General features: G+C 55.9%; 1 protein-coding gene across 1 annotated transcript; it reads right to left on the reverse strand.

Annotated features, from left to right (window-relative positions):
* Window positions 1–11834: 11834 nt before the first annotated feature.
* On the reverse strand, window positions 11835–20083 carry EEF1G (eukaryotic translation elongation factor 1 gamma). Its single transcript, XM_006113570.4, has 10 exons — window positions 19928–20083; window positions 18670–18828; window positions 17915–17978; window positions 17314–17456; window positions 15158–15301; window positions 14742–14871; window positions 14075–14261; window positions 12656–12828; window positions 12450–12574; window positions 11835–12160 (listed from the first exon to the last, which is right to left on the reverse strand). The coding sequence occupies exons 1-10, from the start codon at window positions 19940–19942 to the stop codon at window positions 12002–12004; spliced, it is 1299 nt and encodes a 432-aa protein (XP_006113632.2). The 5' UTR covers window positions 19943–20083; the 3' UTR covers window positions 11835–12001.

Raw genomic sequence — 20083 nt, forward strand, 5'->3', positions numbered from 1 at the left:
GTTCTATGTGGAGCCATTTGAGGTTCATGGAGAAGAGGGGGAAGGGCTATAGCCAGGAGCCAGATGGTGAGAGGTCAAGTAAACAATGGGGGGACAGCACAGAGGTCAGTGTGGGGAGGGGGTGGATACTAGAGGTGCAGTGGTTGTGGGGGAGACATTATGAGCTACTGGGGAACCCACCAGCATTAGGTGTCTCATATGGGGCCAGCCCATTCATTCTATCAAAGCCTTAACAGGGATTCAACTTTTGGTGGCACCCAAGCGAAGTTATTTTGGCTGGTTTAGGGGCAAGATGCCAACCCTGGATGATCCCTAAGGTGCTGGGCCAGCCTTCTGCAGCCACAGTCCCCCCACAGTTCATGACTGTCCCTGTGTGGATCCCTCCAGGTGGGTGACCAGCATCCCCTTAGCACTGCAGCCCCCAGGAGACTCAGGGGTGGGGGCAGCAGGGACAGGTTCAAGCCTGGGGGCTCAGCACTTGGTGAAGTGTGCTGTTGGCAGAGCTTAGACACTCCCTTGGTGAGATGGCAGCTCTCCCAAGAGAACCATGTGTGCAGGCTCCCTCAGGGCAGCAGCTGTTGCTAAAGCACTGGAACCAAGGTGGCCCTGCCCTGAGCAAGCACAAGCCTGAAAGCAACATCTGCAAAGGTGTGACAGGCCAGCCAGGAACATGCAAACCCACTCTACTGATACTGACACCCCCATGGGCTGAAGCCCCATCATATGGTTAACAAACAACATTTACTTAACCAATACTTGTCACAGCCACTGCAGCAGGGGTGCCCCATGCCCTTCTGGGATGTGCCACTGCAAACCCCACACCAGATAATCTACGGTAACTCCTCCCACAACAGCCCCACCCCAGCATCTGCCTGGTCTCTGTGCAATATATAGCCCCTCCCATAACAGCCCCGCCCTAATACCTCCCTGGTCTCTGTGCAATATACAGCCCCTCCCACAACAGCCCCACCCTACGCCTCCCTGGTCTCTGTGCAATATACAGCCCCTCCCAAGCGCCTCCCTGGTCTCTATGCAGCACTGGTGGGCAATCTGAGGCCGGAGGGCTTTATATGACCTATCAGAGTTTTCTGTTAACTGTAACCCATGTGCAGGGTTGCCAGATTTTCTTGATTTCCATCTGTGTAGTTACCTGCATTACTGAACTAAAACATGCTTAAAGCAAGGGCACGTGAAGTGAGGTGGGTGCAGATTGCCCACAACTTTGTGAGTGAGATTGTGGGCTCCCTGCACATCCAGTCAATGAGCTGTTACCTTTCAATCGACAGAACCCTGCATAGATATACAATCCAAATCTGCATCCACAGAAATGAACGGCAGAGATCCACTTCCATTCCTGTGGATATAAAGTAGATATCCACGGATTTGCAAGGCTCTATCAATTGACACACCCCACACAGTCTAGGTACCTAAGCACAGTTAGAGACACTACTCAATCCAGGGAGACCACCTTGGTTACAACAGTGTTCTGGCCCACTCGGATGAAGGAAGGCAATTCATACAGCCCACTCATAAGCCTATCTGCTGTGCAGTATGCAGCCCTTCCCACAACAGCTCCACCCTGCAGCCTCTCCCCACACCTGTATTCAGTAATGAAGTTCCCCCAATTGTGCCCTGGAGCTCCCTGGTCTGTGTTCAGTACACAGCTTTCCCCCACCTCCCAGCTCTGTCTTGGAGGTCCCTTGTCTGTATGGAATATACAACCTCCCTCCCACGCATGACAGCTCTGCCCTGGAGCTCCCCGGTCTTTATTGAGTACAGAGCCCCCAGCAGCTCTGGCTTGTACTTCACTCCTTGTTGTTCGGGTCCTTCTCTACTGGGCCTGGGCACGCTGCCCGGATCCAAGCCCCCTGTTTACATGTAATGTGACCTATATCAAAGCTGGGCCAGACACCAATGGGGCCGTGTGCAAAACCCAAAGGCGGGGGAAAGGGGTGGCCCATCCCAGCCCTGGAAGTGTCAGGTTTCCCTGCCCTGCTTCCCCCTGCAGTGCTAGGGAGCCAGGAGAGCTCAGCTCAGGGAACACACCATGCCCTGCAGTCCTCACAGTGCACCTTCCACAGCCAGGTGAGAGCAGCAGGGAAGTGGTGTGAGCTCAGTTCTGTTCTCTGCTGCTTCTAGCACTGGCTTTGCCTGTACTTTGGGAGGGCAGAGGCCACGAGCCCAAAGAGCAGCCAGGGCTCCACAGAGCAGCACCGCTTCCCCATCCCCACACACTCACTCACCCAGTGGGAAGTGCCCAGGGCCCCATGCTCTGGATCTGTCACCAAGTGTGGGGGAGTCAATGGGCCCTGCAACCCCATTTCCAGGCAGATATGAGACTAGCCCTGGCAGTGCTGGAGCAGATACAGGGGGGAGTCTCTCCCCCCCTTAGCTCTGCCCGGGAGGGACCAGGAGGGTCCCAGTGCAGGCCAGCACATCCTACCTCTTGTCCACAGCTGCCTGTAAGTAGGTGGGGAGGGAATTCAGGGCACATTCTGCTGCCACATGCAGGGTGCACCAAGCTCTGCCTGGACCGGAGAGCTGCCTCCTATGGCCCTGTCTCTTGGTGGAGGGGCACGCACACACTCACCCCCCCAAGTCAAAGGAAGAGCCTGGGCCCTGGCAAACACAGCTTCCCTGGCTGCAGGATCAAGATGGCTCCTGAGCTTTGCAATTTCTTCCCAAACACTAAGGCTCAGAGTTTGTGGCCAGCACTGGGATTTCACTAGAGCAACCTGCCGCCCAGGCAGCTTGGCTGTGAGCCAGCCCCAGCGCCCTGAGCCAAGTCTGGGTTACCCGCCCCACAGCCTGCTGGCTTCTAGGCAGCAAATGGAAATATAGGAGGGGGGCGCTGATGAAACTAATGCAGGGACATTCCTGGGGAGGCAGGAGACAGATGTGGGTAGTGCCATCCCAGCTGGGGATTGCCAAGGCCAGGGAGACAGATCCTGCTCTGGAGAGGGGCAGGGAGGGACGGAACACAAGGCAGTGATGCACCAGCTCAGTTGTGGGTCTCCCCAAGCCAAGGACTGACCCACCTTAGCTGCAGGGAACCCAGAAAGGGATGTAGCAGCCCAGTGGAGTGGGGAGGGGGGAGAAGAGATCCTATGCAGGATATACCAATCTGCAGGAGGGGGATCCAAGATGCAGAATGTACCCCTCCAGCCAGGTCCTCCCAGGATGCCTATTGCAGCAAGTTACATTAATACACTTGGAATCACTCCTCCAGCTGTGATTCTCCAGCAGTGCCCCCAAGAATGTGGCAAGTGGCATTGGCCAGGCAGGGGGCTAGTCTCTGTAACCCTGTGTTACCTTCCCGCACCGTCTTACCAGGAACTAAAGCCAGGTGCTACACCCTGAGTGTACCATGCCCGCCTATTGCCACAACAGTACAATGGCACCCTGACCCTGGCCATGCTATGCTGACCCCATCGGCTGGCAGCCAGGGGGCCGAAAGCTCAGAGCAGGGGCCTCCAGCCACCCTACAACAAAGCCAGAGGGTGCATGGGCCAGGGTAGGCTGGGAAGGCACCATGTGGATCTGCAGCTGGCAGGGGTTGTAGTTTTTGACATGTATTCTGGAGCCTGCAAGCCACCCCTGTGTGCCTAGAGAAGGGTCCCGGGTGCAGCATGCCCCCTGCCCTTCCCAGGTGAGAGGGGAAATACCTTTACACTGAGGAATGCATTATTCAGAACCCAGCTTGTAAATGAGAAGGGCAGAGCCAGCAATTGTCCCCATCCCCTGGCTGGGAACTGATCCTGACACAGGCGCTGGGGCCCAGCTCACAAGACCATCTCCCCATCTATCCCTCTCCCACCTCCTGCCCCACTAGCTCAGAGAGGCCTCCACACACAGCCACCTCTCAGCCAAACCAAGCTGGTAATTTTACACTTTGATTCAGTCCCTGCCTCCTCCCTCTCCCCTCCCCGGGGCTCTGGCAGGGCTGGGCTGAGCAGCCTCCCAGCATTCTTCCCACCACCAGTAAACAAATAGGAATTTGGCCTAGGAACATGACTCTCTCACGCCTCCCCTGGCTCTTGGCCTGCCTCCCACGCTGGGCTGGCAGCAGAGCAGAGAGACTGTTCAGCAAACACCTCTGCCCCACACAGGATCCATGCCTGCTCCCCACTGCAAGGAGGCAGGCTGTCCATCACCCCACACCTGGAGCTCAGACAGGTCACTGGAGAGCAGGCAGACGGGGCAAGGGGCTGCCTCTGCGGTTCCACACATTGGTCTGGGCAAAGCCTCTTCCTTCCACTTCCCCAGCCCTCTCAGGAAGCTGATATCCCACACTCACCCAAAGCAAAGGGCAGGGACACCTGAGGGGAAAGAGGTGCCAAGAGAGCAGGAATTGTTGTAAGATGCACACACATGCACCACCCCCCCATGCCATGGCAGGACTGTAGTTCTACATACACCCCATTGCCACGGTACAGCTGTAGTGTCACATCCCCCCACACTGTTAGAGGCATGGTAAGACTCCAGTAAAACAGCACCAACACCTGGTTTCAAAACCTCTGGCCTCTGCAAATGCCCCCTCTCTAGCCCCACCTGTTGCACACCACACATTGCGAGTCCTGGATCAGCCTGGGATTGTGCATGGCCAGCCTGCTTGCCGGAGCAACCACAAGAATTTGCACAGCCTCTTGTCTGGAAGCTGGACACTTTCACTCCAGGCCAGAGATCAATGGGTGTGTATTGGGTGGGGGAGGGGTTGGGGGAGTATGTGGGGAGGGAAGAATGACAGCCCTGGGATTGCCGGCTGGCTCCTCCCAAGCTCAGAGCAAAAGGAAAACAGCTCACCAAGATAACATTCCAGGCCCACATTCCAGGCCCAGCCCTAGCTTCCGCATGCAGCACAGCGGTTCCCAAAATCTCACGTGGGAACCAGGAAAAGGAGCCAGTCAGCCTGGGACTATCCCTGCCTCCTCCACCAGAGTTAGCCTAGCACTGGGTCTGGGCCCTCCTAGCAGGGACACTGCTTTGGCCACAGAGGTGGATTTAAACAAGTGGCCTCCAACCTTCTAAGCATGAGATCACTTTTTGCATTTAAGTGCAATCCAGGATCTACCTCAAACCCAAATACCCTGGCCCCACCTCCTTCGTGCCCCTTTTCTGAGGCCCTGCCCCTGCTCCCACCCTCCCCCATTCTCCCTCCCTTTCACCAGGTGGGGCACTGGGTTGGGGGGCAGGCTCATGTCTCAGATTAACGGTTTGGAATATGAGAGGGGCGCTGAGCTGAGCTTGGGGCAGGCAGTTGGAGGTGCAGGCTCTGGGATGGTGTTTGGATGCAGGGGTGCGTGGGGCTAGGGCAGAGGCTTGGGGCCCAGGAGGGGGGACATGGCTGGGGGAGGGGTTCGGGATGTGGGCTTTGACTGGGCACTGCTTACCTCAGGTGGCTCCTGGGTGCTGGTGCAGTGGGGCTAATGCAGGCTCACCCCTGCCCTGGCCCTTTATCACTCCCAAAAGCAGCCAGCAAACCATCTACATCCCCCGTTATGCCTCCCACTCTGCTCTGTGAAGATAGGATACACAGTGGGAAAAGGGGCACCCTGACATCAGCACCCTCCTCTCTCCCCCCTGCCCTGCACAGCAAACAGGAAACTCCCAGAGATGGGGGGGAAGCAGCTCCAAGGCAAAGGGCAGGAGATGCGCAGCAGTGCAGGGGAGTAGCTGAAGTGCTGGCACTTGCCAGCCTCTTGGCCAAACCAAGATCACCTGTCAGAGGCTCCAAGAACTACCAAGTAGATCCTGAGCTACTGGTTGGTGATGGCTGATTTAAACCTCTCTCATTCAAGTAGTGGGAAGGGCCACATGGTCACTCTCATCTCAGGTGAAACCCACTTTACTAGGGTCACATGGGAAGGGATGTGATCATCCAAACCCAGATAAGAGCCCCCACAAAGCACATGCCACTGCCCCTAACTAATGGGTGTTAGGTAGCTACATCCCCAGGACACAGTACCCTAGGGCAGGAAGCCTGGGTCCTTCCTGTGCAAATCGTGGAACACTGGGATAGTCCCCTCATCAGTGCGACTCTGTTCCAACATGCCTGACTACCAAGACAGAAACCATATTCCAGGTGCTGCCCTGGGGCACAAACAGTCCCTCGTCGCTGCAGGGAACCTAGCCAGTGCCTAGGCATGCACCCTCCCCAGCACCCAGCAGGGCTCCTACCCAGGACCCTCTTTGCTGAAAGGGTGAGTTTGTACTCCAGCGTCACTAGTAGGCAGCAATAGTAGGCTGTTACTCTCAGGTTTGGTCCTGCTATTAGTGGGTCACATCCCATGCCTACTGAACCAGCAACTTAGCCAGGTCATCAGGGCCCCATGATTGGCAGTGGATGGTGAATACTCAGCAGAGCAGGGCCCTGAAAATGTGGGGCCCAAGGCATTTGCCTTGCTCACCTTACCCTGCAGGCCATGGGGGAAATATCCCCATAATAATGCTCAACATCCTCTCACAACAGTGCGCCATTAAAACACACCTTTCAGAACATGGGAAAAATTGTTTGATTACCTGTCCTGTTCATTCCCTCTAGGGCATCTAGCATGGGCCACTGTTAGACAGTGCTGAGCTAGATAGCCCTTTGGCCTGACCCAGTATGGACATTCTGATGTTCTCCCTGCACAGTATGCCCCCATTAAGTCTCTCCCCCAACCCCACGCAGGTGTGTTCCCATTATATTTGTCCCTGATGCACTTAAAATCCCCATTATTTCCTTCCCAACCATGCTCAGTTTCCCCATTGTATTTCTCATGTCCCCATTTTTCTGCCCCCCATCTAAAAAAAACTGCCCCCCATTAAATCTGCTACATTCTGCATCTTGTCATAATTCCCTCACTACATTAGTTGTGTCCATCAAAGCTCTTCCCAGTCAAGCACAGTGTCCCCCCATATACTGGGTAAAGGGGGATGGGACAGTAGACTTTAGGGGAGTGGCAGGAGCAAGGAATGGGAAAGGCTTTTTCTTTACTCAGACTATTCTTGAAATTTAAAAACATGGGCCAGGCTTCAGTCACCCCCAGTCACAGAGCACTGGGTCAGAGGGAGCTCTGGGCCAGACCCGGACCCGGACCCATGGGGCCTCTGCATGCTGCTGTGACCTTCTCCTAAAGGATGCAGGGGGTGGCCCCTGACCCATGTCTCCGAGCTGAGGGCTCCTGACAGAGCAGCCCTACGCTGCAGTGCAGTGATGGCACTTTCCTGTTTGAGCAGCTGTAAGAAGCTAAAATGGAAGTGGGCTGGGGCTGCCCGGCTGCAGCTTGCTTCCTCTCAAGGGCTGGAAGCTAACTACAAGCAGAGGGGAGGCATGAGTCAGTGCACAGAGCCGCCCCAGAGAGCTTGGGTGGGGCTGATTTAGCAAGAACAAAACTCAAGCCAGATGTGGGAACAGGCAAATTGGAGCAGCGCCAGGCTTGGCTGCGGCTGCTCCCCCACATCTGGCAGCCATCTTGAGGCACTGAAGTTTGTTTGGGAGGAAATGTGCCCCGTGACGGGGCGGGGGGAGAAAATCAGGGGAGACACTCCTAAGGGGCAGTCTAGGGCATTAACCCTTCCTTCACCCCACCCTCTAGTAAAGAGCATCTAGTTTGCTACAGGATATGCAGCGAAGTTTAACAAACTGAGCAGCCAGGGCTGCAGCATCACAGGGCTAAGCATGAGCCTTGTTATTCCTCACATCCCTGCTCCTGCCCTCTGGCACAAAGACTGTTATACAAAATGCCACCTGTAAGCCACTGTATGCCAGCATCAGGGCCTGGGGAGAGCTAAAAACACCCTGTAGAACTTGGGGGTGTAGCTGTGGGGCTACTTGCAACAGCTGTGCAATACATAGCACAGGACAGGTGTTTCCCTGCTAGTGTAGCTGCATCAGTGTAAGCCCTAGGGCAGACTCTGCCCCAGCCCAGGAGATGGTTGCAGGAAATAGGGGAAAGACACTGACCAAAGGCTGGTACTTTAGTGGAGACCACTGCTGGGGGGGGGGGGGGCATAAACCCATGTAGACGCTCCAACCACAAGTCAACAGCCAACTAGTGGGGCTTGTGAGGAAACCATTCCTGTTTGCTGCAAGTGGCTCTGGGGTATAGAATCCTACAACTGGAAGGGACCTCAAGAGATCAAGTCCAGTCCCCTGCCCTCATGGCAGGACCAAGCATGGTCTATATCATTCCCGACAGGTGTCTGTATTTATACCCTTCAGCCTTTACTGACCTCCGATCCCCAGCACAGCAAGCAAAGCCCGAGGGCCCGAGCCGCACATCATTGAGGGGTCCCCACTCAGCTCCTGCCCAGAAGGGAGGAAGGGGAGACCCCTCCATGCACCAGTGATGGGGGCAGTCTGGGTAGGTAGGCACCCTGCACACGCTCCTGCTATGTGCATGGTGCTTAATTAGCAGACAAGTATTGCCACCCTCACACAGGAGGCACTTTTCAGAGTTTTTTTAGAAACATACCTTCAAGCAAAACAGCCTGGGCCAAGCTGACAACTGATTCAGACAGCTTTAACACCCCCCCCCCCCACACACACACACTTTGTTTTACATTACCCAAGCACAAAAGACTAGTAAAAATCCCTCTTGCTTAGTGCTCAGATTCCTCTCCCTCCCCCCAGTTTTGCCAAACCTTCTAGAACTGTTTGTCTCTGGCTCCAGTACAAGAGCACTTGGCATCCCCTTGCTACACTCACTGCTGCTTTACAGAAGAGGCTCTATGGACTCCTTTTGCAGATGGGGAAAACTGAGGCCAAGAAAGGGGAACAGATCCCAGCAATCCTGACTCCCAGCCCCCACACCACTATAACCCACTAGATCCTGCTCCCCTCCCAAATCATTTGGCAGGGAGAGGCAGAGTGGTGACAGCACTGGCCAAAGGGCCCAGCCAGCAATACCACAGATTATGCAGCAGTTGCAGAGCAGAGGGGTGGAGCACCAGCCTCTACCCTAACCTGCTGCCCCTCCTCAGACAGGAACTGGCAGGCTGCTACTGCAGGCAGCCACGCTTAGGGCCCTGAACTTCTACATGTCCAATAGCTCCCTGGTATGAAGGTCTCTGTTCTCCCCTTCCCACACTCTTGAACTGAGGAGGAGAACGGGGCAGGGCCCTTTCTTGCCTGGCAGGGGCAGGAAGAGGAGAGGACGCAGCCGGACCTGAGCAATTTGCCAGAGGGCAGGGTTAGTTCCCTAGAAAGGGACAGAAGTCTGGTATTCTAACGACACCAGCAGGGTGCACACTGCCCACTTCACAGGCCTCAAGCCACTGAACGTACCATGAGCCCAGGGGTTTGGCCAGGAGCCAGAAACCCCACCCCTTCACATACAGCCTTAGCATTGGCTCCCCTTCCATGCTAGGGCCTACGCCCACTGCCCAGTCTCACCCCCAAGCGGTAGAGACTACTTCTACAGTAGCCAACAGGGAGACTACACTAGCAGCCGGATCACACCCCCACAGCATCCAGCTCAACACTACCACAAGGCTCACGTGTTGCTCCTGCTTCTAGCCCTGCTGGCACCAGTAGCTTGCTGCCCAGCCCCCCGTCCTGCTGTCAGGCGGCAAGAGAGCTACAGCCTCGCGTGGCCAAACCACACCCGCACGGAACGCGGCAGCCGGGCAGCAGGATGCTAGAGTGACTCATGCTTCCTGAGGGCCCCCAAAGAACCAGATGGATCCGATTAACCCAGCGCTGCCTCCTACAACTGCAGGACAGAAAGAGCGGGAGAGGCAGCTAGTCCCTGAAAACAGCCAGCCAGCCCCAACCAGCGAGCAGTGCAGTGCCACAGCTGCCAAGCCAGAGTCGTGGGGAGGGGAGGCAGCCTAGCTTGTAGCTGCAGTAGGTGCCTCTACACTAAGACCAGACCTCAGCAACAGGGAGCTCCTGCCCACATACCAGTGTGGCAGGAGCATGCTGAGACCTCATCCTCAGTTGTATGGGACAGATGGTGAAGCAGCAGACTCCCCCTGCCCCGCTGATACCATTCACCATCTCTCAGATTCAGCCAGTGATGGCATGAGCAGCCCTGGTCCTAGTTCAAATCTCAGAATGCACTGAGTTACACCCTTCTGTGTGCTGCAGGCCTGGTCTCTGCCTTGCCTCTCCCCATCCCCAGCTCAGGGATCCCCAGTCAGGCACAAGCTTGCTACACCAAGGGTGGGGAAATAAGCCACTTCTCTGCAGCCAGCCAAGCACCTGGGCATGAGTCAACAGCCAACCCTGCACTCCAGGCTGCTCCCTGGGAAGAGCCCTTTCATAGGGGACTCAACTGCTCAGGATTCCCCGCGCAGGGATAGGAGCTGCCTAGCGACCAGGAACAGGGCAGGTTAGGGCAAAGCCCTGGGAAAGGCTGTAGAAACCAGCTGGCAGCCTCTGCCATCCTGGCCGAGGAAGGGTCCTTGTAGAGAGCAGTGAGGGGGAAGACACCCAGGGCTCGGCTGTTGCCACAGACCAAACCAGGACACGTCAAGCACCCCAAGGAGCCCTGCCAGCCTGTTTGCTCCCCATCTTGTAGTGCTGGGGGCGGAGCACTAGTGGAGCCAGGATTGCATAATGCTAGGGTGGGAAGGTGTGTGGTGAGCAGCTGAGAACTGGGCACAGGCCGAAGGCAGCCCACTCAGACAGGGAGAAGGAGACAGTCTAGCAAGTTATTTGCTAGGGGTGGAGGGGAGAACCCAACAAGCTCTGCATAGGAATGGCTGGGCCCAGTTGCCTGCGGTACACCCAGCCAGAACCCACCTGGCTGCAGGGCAAAGCCCTGCCCACTGACACTGATAAGCTTATCAGCAGTAGGTGTGAGGGCAGGGCCAGAGCCCAGACTTGAAGTGACCACACCCTACCACCCAGCTTAAATATTGATTTGGGGCCTGGCAACTCAGCCTCTCCAAACTAATTAGAGGGATGATTCTCCCAGCCAGGGCCACCTCCCTGCACTCCCTTCATGCTGTGCTGACGGCTCTCACCTGTTTACCTTTTCCAGGCATGGGAGAGGCTCACTACAGCAGCTCACTCTGGGCACCATTAAAGTCAGAGCCCATCTCAACCCTGGAAGAGATGCACATGGCCCCATGCTGAAGGAGCCCATGGCCAGCCCCTGGGGAACAGAGCTCTGCTGGGGCAGAAGCAGCCTGTACAGACCTTGAGGCCAAAACTGCTCTGCCCAGATCCCCTGTTTGCCAGGTTAGGTGATGTGGCACAACGCCTCAACAGAAGCAAGGACACTCAGCCAAACACTGGCTTCCCTGTCAGAGGCACCCACCCCATGCCCCAGGCAGGACCCTCATCCAGCCCACTGCAGCTGGTCCCTTGCTAGGGACAGTCCAGATTTTTTGCCCTTCCCAGGACATTAAAGGTATGTCTACATTGCATTCCTCTGAGAGAAGAATGAAAATGCAGACAAGTGAAAGTGCAAATGAAGCATGATTTGAATTTCCTGTGCTTTGTTTGCATAATTGCATCCAGCCGCTACTTTGAAATATGAACACTTTGTAGACGCAGTTAGTTTGAAACCTTTTAGAACAGGTAAGCTTCATTTTTTGAGTAAGCTTATTTTGAAAGAAGGGGTTTCTTTCAAAATAACCACATCTACACAGCCTTATTTCGAAATAGCAGGGGGACATGATTATGTAAATGAAGTGTGGGAAATTCAAATCCAAGCTTCATTTGCAATTTCACTTGTCTGCATTTGCATTCCTCTCTCGGAAGAGGAATGCAATGTAGACATACCCACAGAGGTACCCACAGCGTTGTGGCAACCCACAGCCAGCCCCCGAGTGCTGAGAAAGCATCAGCAAGCTCCCATCCAGTCCCACAAGCCCCGGTCCAGGAACAACAGATCTCAGGATACCAGCATCTGGGGGCTTTATTTTTCACATCACTGATCCAGGCTCCTGATGTTTGACCCCTGGTGAACAGTTCCCAGCAGCCCATGCTCCTACTGGCTGCTGTCCAGAGGCTGCTGTCCCTCACTGGCCAGTCTGTGCAGTCCCAGCTGGCGGGAAGGCACTGCCCTCACTTGAAGATCTTGCCCTGGTTGAAAGCTTTGCCGATGTGTTTGAATTCACCCTCCCACATGAAATATTCCTTGACCAGCGTCTTGCACTCCTCACTGTCTGCATCCAGCTTCCTCCAGGTATAGGACTCGTAATCCACCTGCCAGTCAGGGCTCAGCTAGGAACAGAGGAAAGGGATCAGCAGGGGGCAGCCAAGGAGCCATTCCCACTGGGTATGGCGAGAGACACCCATGGGAGCAGGTTGACCCCATGCCAGGACACTGACTGCCCCAAGCTGCATCTGCACCAGGAACATTTACCAGTTCCTAGGCCAGGAAGCCAGCACGGTGCAGACACACAGCTGCCTAGTGCCTCACCCTGTAGGGTGGCAGTGCAGAGTGAGGGGGTACCCGCTCCTAGTGGGGATGGCCAGACTTGCAGCACATGCAGGACAGGCAGAGCCTCACCGGGAAGGCCAGCTCCTGGCCACGGAAGACCCAGACACCAGAGATGATGCTATCGTTGTTGGTGCCAAAGAGGATGACGCTGGCAAAAGCGTTCTTCCGCAGCTTGTCCAGGCGCTGGAACATGCCTAGAAAGAAGAGACAGGAGAGCCGTCACTGCCGTGCCCCAGCCCTAGGAGACCCCCTCAGACCAGGGGCTGGGCTCTGACCTGTGATGAGGTTGCAGCTCATGAAGGTCTGGCTCAGCTCTTCGGGGAAGCGGTACTGTGCGTACCAGATAGACCAGCCGTCCTTGTCAAAGTGCTCCCAGAAGTAGGGTAGTGCCACCGTTAGCGTGTCCTCATTGGAGTACTTCCGCTTGAACTCGTCCATGATGAAGGGGCTGGGGCAGAATGGTTCCATCAGAGACAGGCAAGGCAGCTGCCTTCCAGACAACCTGCGTTTGTCCCACCTAGCCCCTCTTCCTGCTCAGGAGTTTAGAGCTGGAGGCAGAACCATGCACAGCTCATCTTCCAGGTCAGTGACTGAGAACCCATAGCTAAGAGCAAGGGAAGGCTTTGAGGGGGGCCAGGAGCATCTGCTCCAGCCTGCCCGGTGGGCCTGGACTAGACCAGCGGCATGGGCGTTAGGAGCCATGTGCACCACGTGCCAGCAAGGATCCTGGGCTCAGACCATAGGTTCCCAAACTGGGAGGTGTGAAGAGATTCCAGGGGGGCATGAGGAATCTCCCCCCCCGCCCCTCCTGCCACCCCGAAAGAGCCCGGTCTGGCCAGTAACAAAAAAAAAAAAACAAAAAAAAAAACCATAGAAAATACCATGCAAGATGTCCAGTATTTTTGGTTTTTCCTGGTTGGGTGTCCACCAGACCATGCGCCTGGAGTACTGGCACCTTCCCCCCCAGGTCCTGGGAATTAAAGGGGCCATGACTGTTTTGGCCCCGGTCAGTTCCTCTCCCCACCCCACAGGTTTTTGGGAGGGGCACGAGGGTTTCTCAAAAATGAAAAAGGGGGCGTGATGCCAAAGAGTTTGGGAACTACTGGCCCAGACAGTGCAGTGCAGCGCATGAAGCTATCCCAGGCATGCAGCAGGGCGTGGGATTAGAGTGACTCCAGCTCAGCAGTGCTAAGGCTCTGCCTGCCAGCTTGTAGCCACTGCCCCCTAGTGGCCAGAGGTGGCAGCAGAGGAGCCATGAGCAAAGATGCCCAACCTGAAATCTGACTCCCAGCAGCTTGCTTCCCTCCTCCACAAGGCAGGGAGGGGCTGGGCTCCCACCAAAGCCAACTCCTGTTTGTTCTGGAAAGACCACTCTGCCCTCTCTCATCCAGAGGCCCTCCAAAGCAGCAGGAGGGGGCTGGCTGGGTCCCCAATGTCTGGCAAAAACAAGAGCTGGTGGCAGTTTGCCCAGAAGAGGCCAGAAGAGAAGGAGAGCAGAGCATGGGAACTGGCCCCTCCCAGGGCCCAGCCCACCAGCACTAGAGAGGAGCGTGATTATTGCAGGGCAGCTGAAAGGGGGTGAGGGGGGGAGAAAGAGGTTCTGCATGCAGCTGCCAGATCTGGCCCCATCACCCCCTCTCCCTGCAAGTGCCCCACCAGCCAGGGCTGGTCCAGCCTAGAGAACAGGGGAGCACCTCTTGGGCAGGTGAGCAAAGGGGTCCTTGGACTTTGGCTCAGCAGCCAGGGCCTGATCACACTCATCCAGCTCCTCCTCAGGCTCAGACTTCCTCTCCTCTTTCTTCTCCTGCTTCTTCTCCTCCTTGGCTGGCTTCTCCTTCTTGGGCACATCTTTCTTTGGCTGGTTCTCAGCAAACTTCTTGGCTGCAGCAGAGAGAGAGAGAGAGAGAGAGAGAGAGAGAAAGAAGCCCAGTTCGGCAGTCAGATCTCTCCTATGCCCCATAGGCAAGCCTGGCAGATCGGCCTGAGACAGTCACGGCAGAAACACAGCTATTGAGGCCCTAACCCAGGGAGATCCAGACCACAGTAGAACATGCTGGCATTTTGGGGGGTTAATCCCACAAGGCTGCAATCTCTCAGAACAAAATTGGGGCAGAGCGAGTCCTGGGAGGCCCCACAGGGGAAGGTGGCCAGGAACTCAGAGTGCACAGACCCCAGCAACATCACTTCAGAGGGTCAGCAAGTCCCTGCCTCCCACCTCTTCTCCCCAGCCAAGCTTTTCTAGACTCAGCGCAGCCCCAGTTTCTAACCGGGCCAGAGCTGCTCACACCGTGGGCACTAGAACAGCAACACTCCCCTCAGTGGGGGGCAGAGGGCCAGTTCTCTGCCTGGGGAGCTGCTTACCATCAAACTGAGCCATCTTCTCACACAGCTTCACCTCACCCAGTACAGCTTTGAACTGCGGCTGGTTGATACAGGTCACAAACCAGCGATTGGCATTGCTGTAGGGCTGGCGGAAAGATGGCTCCAGCACCTGGAAAGAGGGTGAGATCAGCACAGGTGGAGCCAGCTCCACCCTAGCTCAGGACATTGAGCACAGAAGAGGAGCTTCCTGGGCATTCAACCCTGCCCAAGGGCCAGGCAACCACTCCAAGCCTTTGCAGCCACATTGGAATTCCTGCCCAGCCCTGCTACCTTGGTGCCCCAGCTGAGACTCCAGCTACAGCTCCAAGGCAGCAGGAACTCAGCCAATCTACAGTCCAGAAGCAGACCCTCCTGCCACTGCCTACAGCCCAGGCAGCAGCGCCAAGCTCTCGCACCTGCTTGTAGAGCCAGAGGAGCGCACACACGACAGAGATGTCAGCCAGTGTGATGCGCTCTCCCACCAGGAAGGTCCGGGTCTTCAGGTGAAAGTCCAGGATGCCCAGGATCCGCTTCACCTCCTCCTTGGCATACTCTGTGGCCTGCAGATGCAAGAGATCAGGTGAGCCCCACTGTGGCAGGGGCACCAGGCACTCACTTTACCACCATACACTGCCACCACATCCAGGAAACAGCTGCCGCCACCACCACCCACCCCTCCCCAGCATTCCCAGGAAACCAAGCACACACTAGTGCAAGACTGGGCACTTTTTGGCCTGAGGACCACATCAGCATATGGAAATTGTACGGAGGGCCATGAATGCTCATGAAGTTGAAGCTGGAGTGCAGGAAAGGCTCTTGGGTGGGCTCTAGCTGGGGTGCAGGCTCTTGGGTGGGCCCAGAAATTAGGAGTTCAGGGTACAGGCTTCCAGCTGGGGGTACAGGCTCTGGGGTGAGGTTGGGGACAAGGGCTCTGGGGTGCAGGAGGATGCTCCAGGCTGGGACTAAGCAGCACAAGGTGGCAGGGGAGTGGAAGGAGATCAGCACAGAGCTCAGGGGTGCAGACTCCAGGCTGTATTTACCTCCTCAAACATCTTCCAGAAGCAGCCGCAGCATCTCACCTCTTGCCAGCTCCTATGCAGACATGCAGCCTGGCAGCTCTATGCACTGCCTATGTGCATAGGAGATGATGGGGAAACATGCTGCTGCTTCTAGGAGCCACATCAAACAGGACAAGCCCAAGACCCTGCTCCCCAGCAAGAACTCAAGGGCCAGATTAAGATGCCTGACAGGCCAGATGTGACCCACAGGTTGTAGTTTGCCCACCACTGCTCTAGTGGTTAGAGCAAAGGAACCAGGTCACCTGAGTTCTAAACTTAGGTCCAGCCACTAACTTCAGGAAAGTCCTCTCCTCTGAGACAAATCCCTTCCTCCCCATCCAACGGAAGGCCTCTGAACTCCAAGGCCCAGGTGCTTGAGATGCCCTGCCACTGGTAGCTTGTGTATCACCTCTCCCCACCCTGCCTTCAGCTGGCAGGAGATGCAGCAGCTTATTATGCTTGGCACCAAGACAAGAATGGTCCTCAAAGCAAGAGGGAACCTCAGGCTAGCCTGGCTCTGGGGCTGTTTCCTGAACAGGAGCCCAGCAGGGAGATAAGGGAGTTAGAAGTGCATCATCTCAGTGTGACCCTTCCTACCCCTCACCCATCCCAGTCCCGCATGAACAGGGCAAAGCAGCAAGTCTCACTGGATTACCATGTGGAAGAAAACAGGAGCCCTATAGCTATGGAAGTCTTCTGACCCTCCGGGAAGATGACAGCAGAGCTAGCACCTCCTCACACTGCAGACTAGCAACAGGAAATTCGCCCTTCCAGCTGCAGAGGTGGCACCAGTCCAAGAAGCAGTAGCCCCAAGACCCTCTCCTCAGCACGTGCCCATCTGTAGGAGTTAAGGCCATGCCAGGAGCTTCACTTCACCCTACTAGCCAGACTGCACCACAGCAGCCTGGACTCAAAGGCTCAGGGCCTCCAGCAAGCAGGAAGGAGGGCCCTTCCACCAACATTCCCTCCAATTTTTCCATACATGGGTGAAATAAGTTATGTGCAGATGTGTACCACTAGTAGAAACACAGGCTGTGGGTGCTCTGCTAATCAGCTGGGCAGCATTGGACTCTCTCCTGGGTAACTGCCCAAGGGCTCAGCTTACAGGGAACACTACCTTTCACTGTGGATGGGAGGAGAGCAGGGACCTTGAACAGCTACAGCTTTTTCCTTAGACATTTCTGGCCACTCTCACCCCCAGGCCTTTGGCGAGATGCTGGAATGGTGGACACAGACTATGGGCTCATGTATCTGTGCCACACTAGGGGTGATCCAGGTCACCGAGTGCTACCATCACATAGCTAGTGACGCATACCTCTAGAGTCCTGATCCTGCCTCATGGACAACTTCTAAACCTTTGAGTCTCCCGCAGTGGATGGTAGGTTCTGCTCCTGATAGTGCTGCTTGCTACCAGGGGCTCCCACTACCCTTCTTCCACACACACACAGGGATGGGAAGGAGCCAACTTCTTCTCTTGATGAATAAATCAGGTGCCACCTGTTCATGCCACTGACCTGCTTGTTGTAGTGCATGATGCCCAGCGTAGGGAAGACCCAGGTGCTGGCAGGAGGGACGATGTCACTGTCAGCAAAGCTCACCCACTGGATGATCTGGGCTGCTGTCTCCTTGGTGGATCCCCGCAGCTCATCATTACTCACTGGAACAGGAGAGCCAGCTAGTTACCAGCATGGGCAAGGACACCAATCCCATCCAGCCAAGACATGCCCAGCTCTTCCCACCCCAAACCTACACCCCCACCACCACAGACCAACATCTATCCCCTGCAGCACCAGCATTACCCACTCTGAGTGTGGTTGCCATCAGTGGACAGAAAGCAGATCTGCCCTAGCAGAGCCAGCAGCGGGGAGAGCCAAGCCCAGTCCCCAAGGGTACCACAGGGCAAGCAAATACACAAGTACTGATCCAACTACAGTTGCACTGGATATAGGAAGGGGCTGGCCAGTGCCATTAGTCCAGCAGCACAGGAAGGAGCAGCTGGATGGGGCAAGAACACTCTAGCTTTACTGCTAGGAGCAAGCTGGACAGGGTATGCTCTCCCCCACCACATTCCTTCATTCCCCACCCAGGTGTAGGGGGCTGCCCCCATGCCATTACCATAGTGTGCGATGGCGTTACTCTCAAACACACAGAATCCATCAGCCCCTTCAAAGGCAGGAACCTAAAAAGCAAACACCATGTCACCCCTTACAGAGCAACCAAGGCTTTCACCAGCCTGTGCAGCACCCCCTCACTCCAGCTACCCTGGCTAATTCTACCAGCTATCAGAGCACAGCCAGTTCCCAGACCCTTCCCTCCCTCATCTGACACACTGGTCACCCCAAGGGCATCTTGTTCCAACTGACATCCATCATGGACAGTCGGGAGGAGGGGAGAGAAGGCATTCATGGCCTCATTAGACAGCCATTCTTGCCCACCTGAAGGCTGGAATGGCTAGCAACAAAGAGGCAGGCTACATGGGAAGCATGCCTTGGAGAGGAATCACTCAGAGTTTGCCCCTTCTAAGCTTACTTCCCAAGTTCACGCACAGCTGTCACTTGTGTCCTGCCCAAGGGGCAAGGTGACATGAGCGACTACCACACTCTAGCTACCAACATCTTCCACACCACGAAATGCAATTCAAAATTGTTTGAAGCTGATCTGCCTGCTACCAGACCAGGTGCGCCCCTCACCCCATAGCCACCATATATCCCTCACATGGAGACTACAGGAGAGGACAGTGACTCCATGGGACATCTGTTTCTCTGACATGAATGATTCGTTACTGGAAGTCTGGCACTATCCAGCAATACCCACTGCCCAAGCCTGCTTCTTACTCAGCATAAGGAGGCACATGTAACACTGTTACTCACCTTCCCAACAGGGAATTTCTTCAGGAACTCAGGGGTCTTGTTGGTTTGCCCAAAGTGGAACTGGGGTGGAGTGGAAAGGACCTTGATCTTAGCCCCGCTGTACTGGGCAGCAATGAGGGCTTTAAATGCCCGCCAGTTCTCAGGATAGGTGTAGAGAGTCTGTAGGACACAGAAAATGAATCAAGTATGAGAAACACAGGAACAAGTCACCTCCTTAAACTCAACTGACAGCACCCTGATTTTACCAGCCTTCATACCAACCTTTACCTCCTTTATACCTTCATACCAACCTTTACCAGCCTTCATACCAACCAGACACCTCCTTTACCTCTTCAGCTACCATCACCTCCCAGGTATTCCCCCACCCCCCACCCCCCATCCACCAGACAGTAGCTCCCTTCATCTACCCTGCCAGGTCCCTCACCAGTTCAGGGACAGCACCTTCTCACAGCCACTATCCTACCTCCCAATACTCCCCCTGAAATTATCACCACCCCAGATCAGACAACCCCCTTTGCTTCAGCATTCCCCACACATGCACAAAGACCTCTACCCCCACAGACCCAAGCACTCCGTGCAACATGTCTAGCCTGTCATTTTCACTGCTAGCTTTGCCATGCACCCAAAGAGCCATGCCTCTCTTTACAGACTCATGCTGAGCCAATCCCATCCATTGCTCCCATCCCACTGACCAAACTCAGAAGCCAATACCCTCCCTTGGCCAGTTCTCCACTAGAGAGGCACACAAGGACAAGAAAATCCAAGTCAATGGTCAACACCAGGTACCCCAGCACACTCAGAAAGGCTCCTCTCCCCCGCGAGCACTATACCCCCCCAGCAATACCTAAATTATAGGGCAGCCCCGAATACCTCAAAAAAAAAGGACTCCAAGGCAAAAACACCCCCCTATAGTAGGGAGTCGTTGGGGAGGCACAAACTCGCACCCCCTAGCAACTGCCCCATAGCAGCAGGAGCCTTCTCACACACCCCGACAGCTTCTCCTCTCGCGTTAACCCCCCCGGCCCCTAGGGCCGCCTCCCTGAACCGCTCGCTCCTCTCCAGCCCCACCTCTCCTTCAGCGGGTCAGCCCCCTCCCCACCCAGTCCCCAGGGGCGCACCCCAGCAATAGCAGCCACAGGTAAACGAGCCCACCCGCACCCCAGCCCTGCCCTTCCCCCAGGCCCGGGCCAGCCCGCCAGGAACGGATGGGGACGGATTGCCCAGGGAGAGCAGGGACACGCAGAAGCGACACACTTACCCCGGCCGCCGCCATCTTAGCGAGCAGAGAAAGGGAGGAGCGCGGGGCGGGACGGCCGTAAAGGAAAAGGAGACGAGCCACAAAGCAAGACGCCGCACGCCCAGTCGCAGCGCGACACAACACTACTCGGCGCCTTTATAGGGCGTCACCACGGGG

Source organism: Pelodiscus sinensis, chromosome 11 (assembly GCF_052426305.1).
Source record: "Pelodiscus sinensis isolate ZL-2025 chromosome 11, ASM5242630v1, whole genome shotgun sequence".
Taxonomy (NCBI): Eukaryota; Metazoa; Chordata; order Testudines; family Trionychidae; genus Pelodiscus; species Pelodiscus sinensis.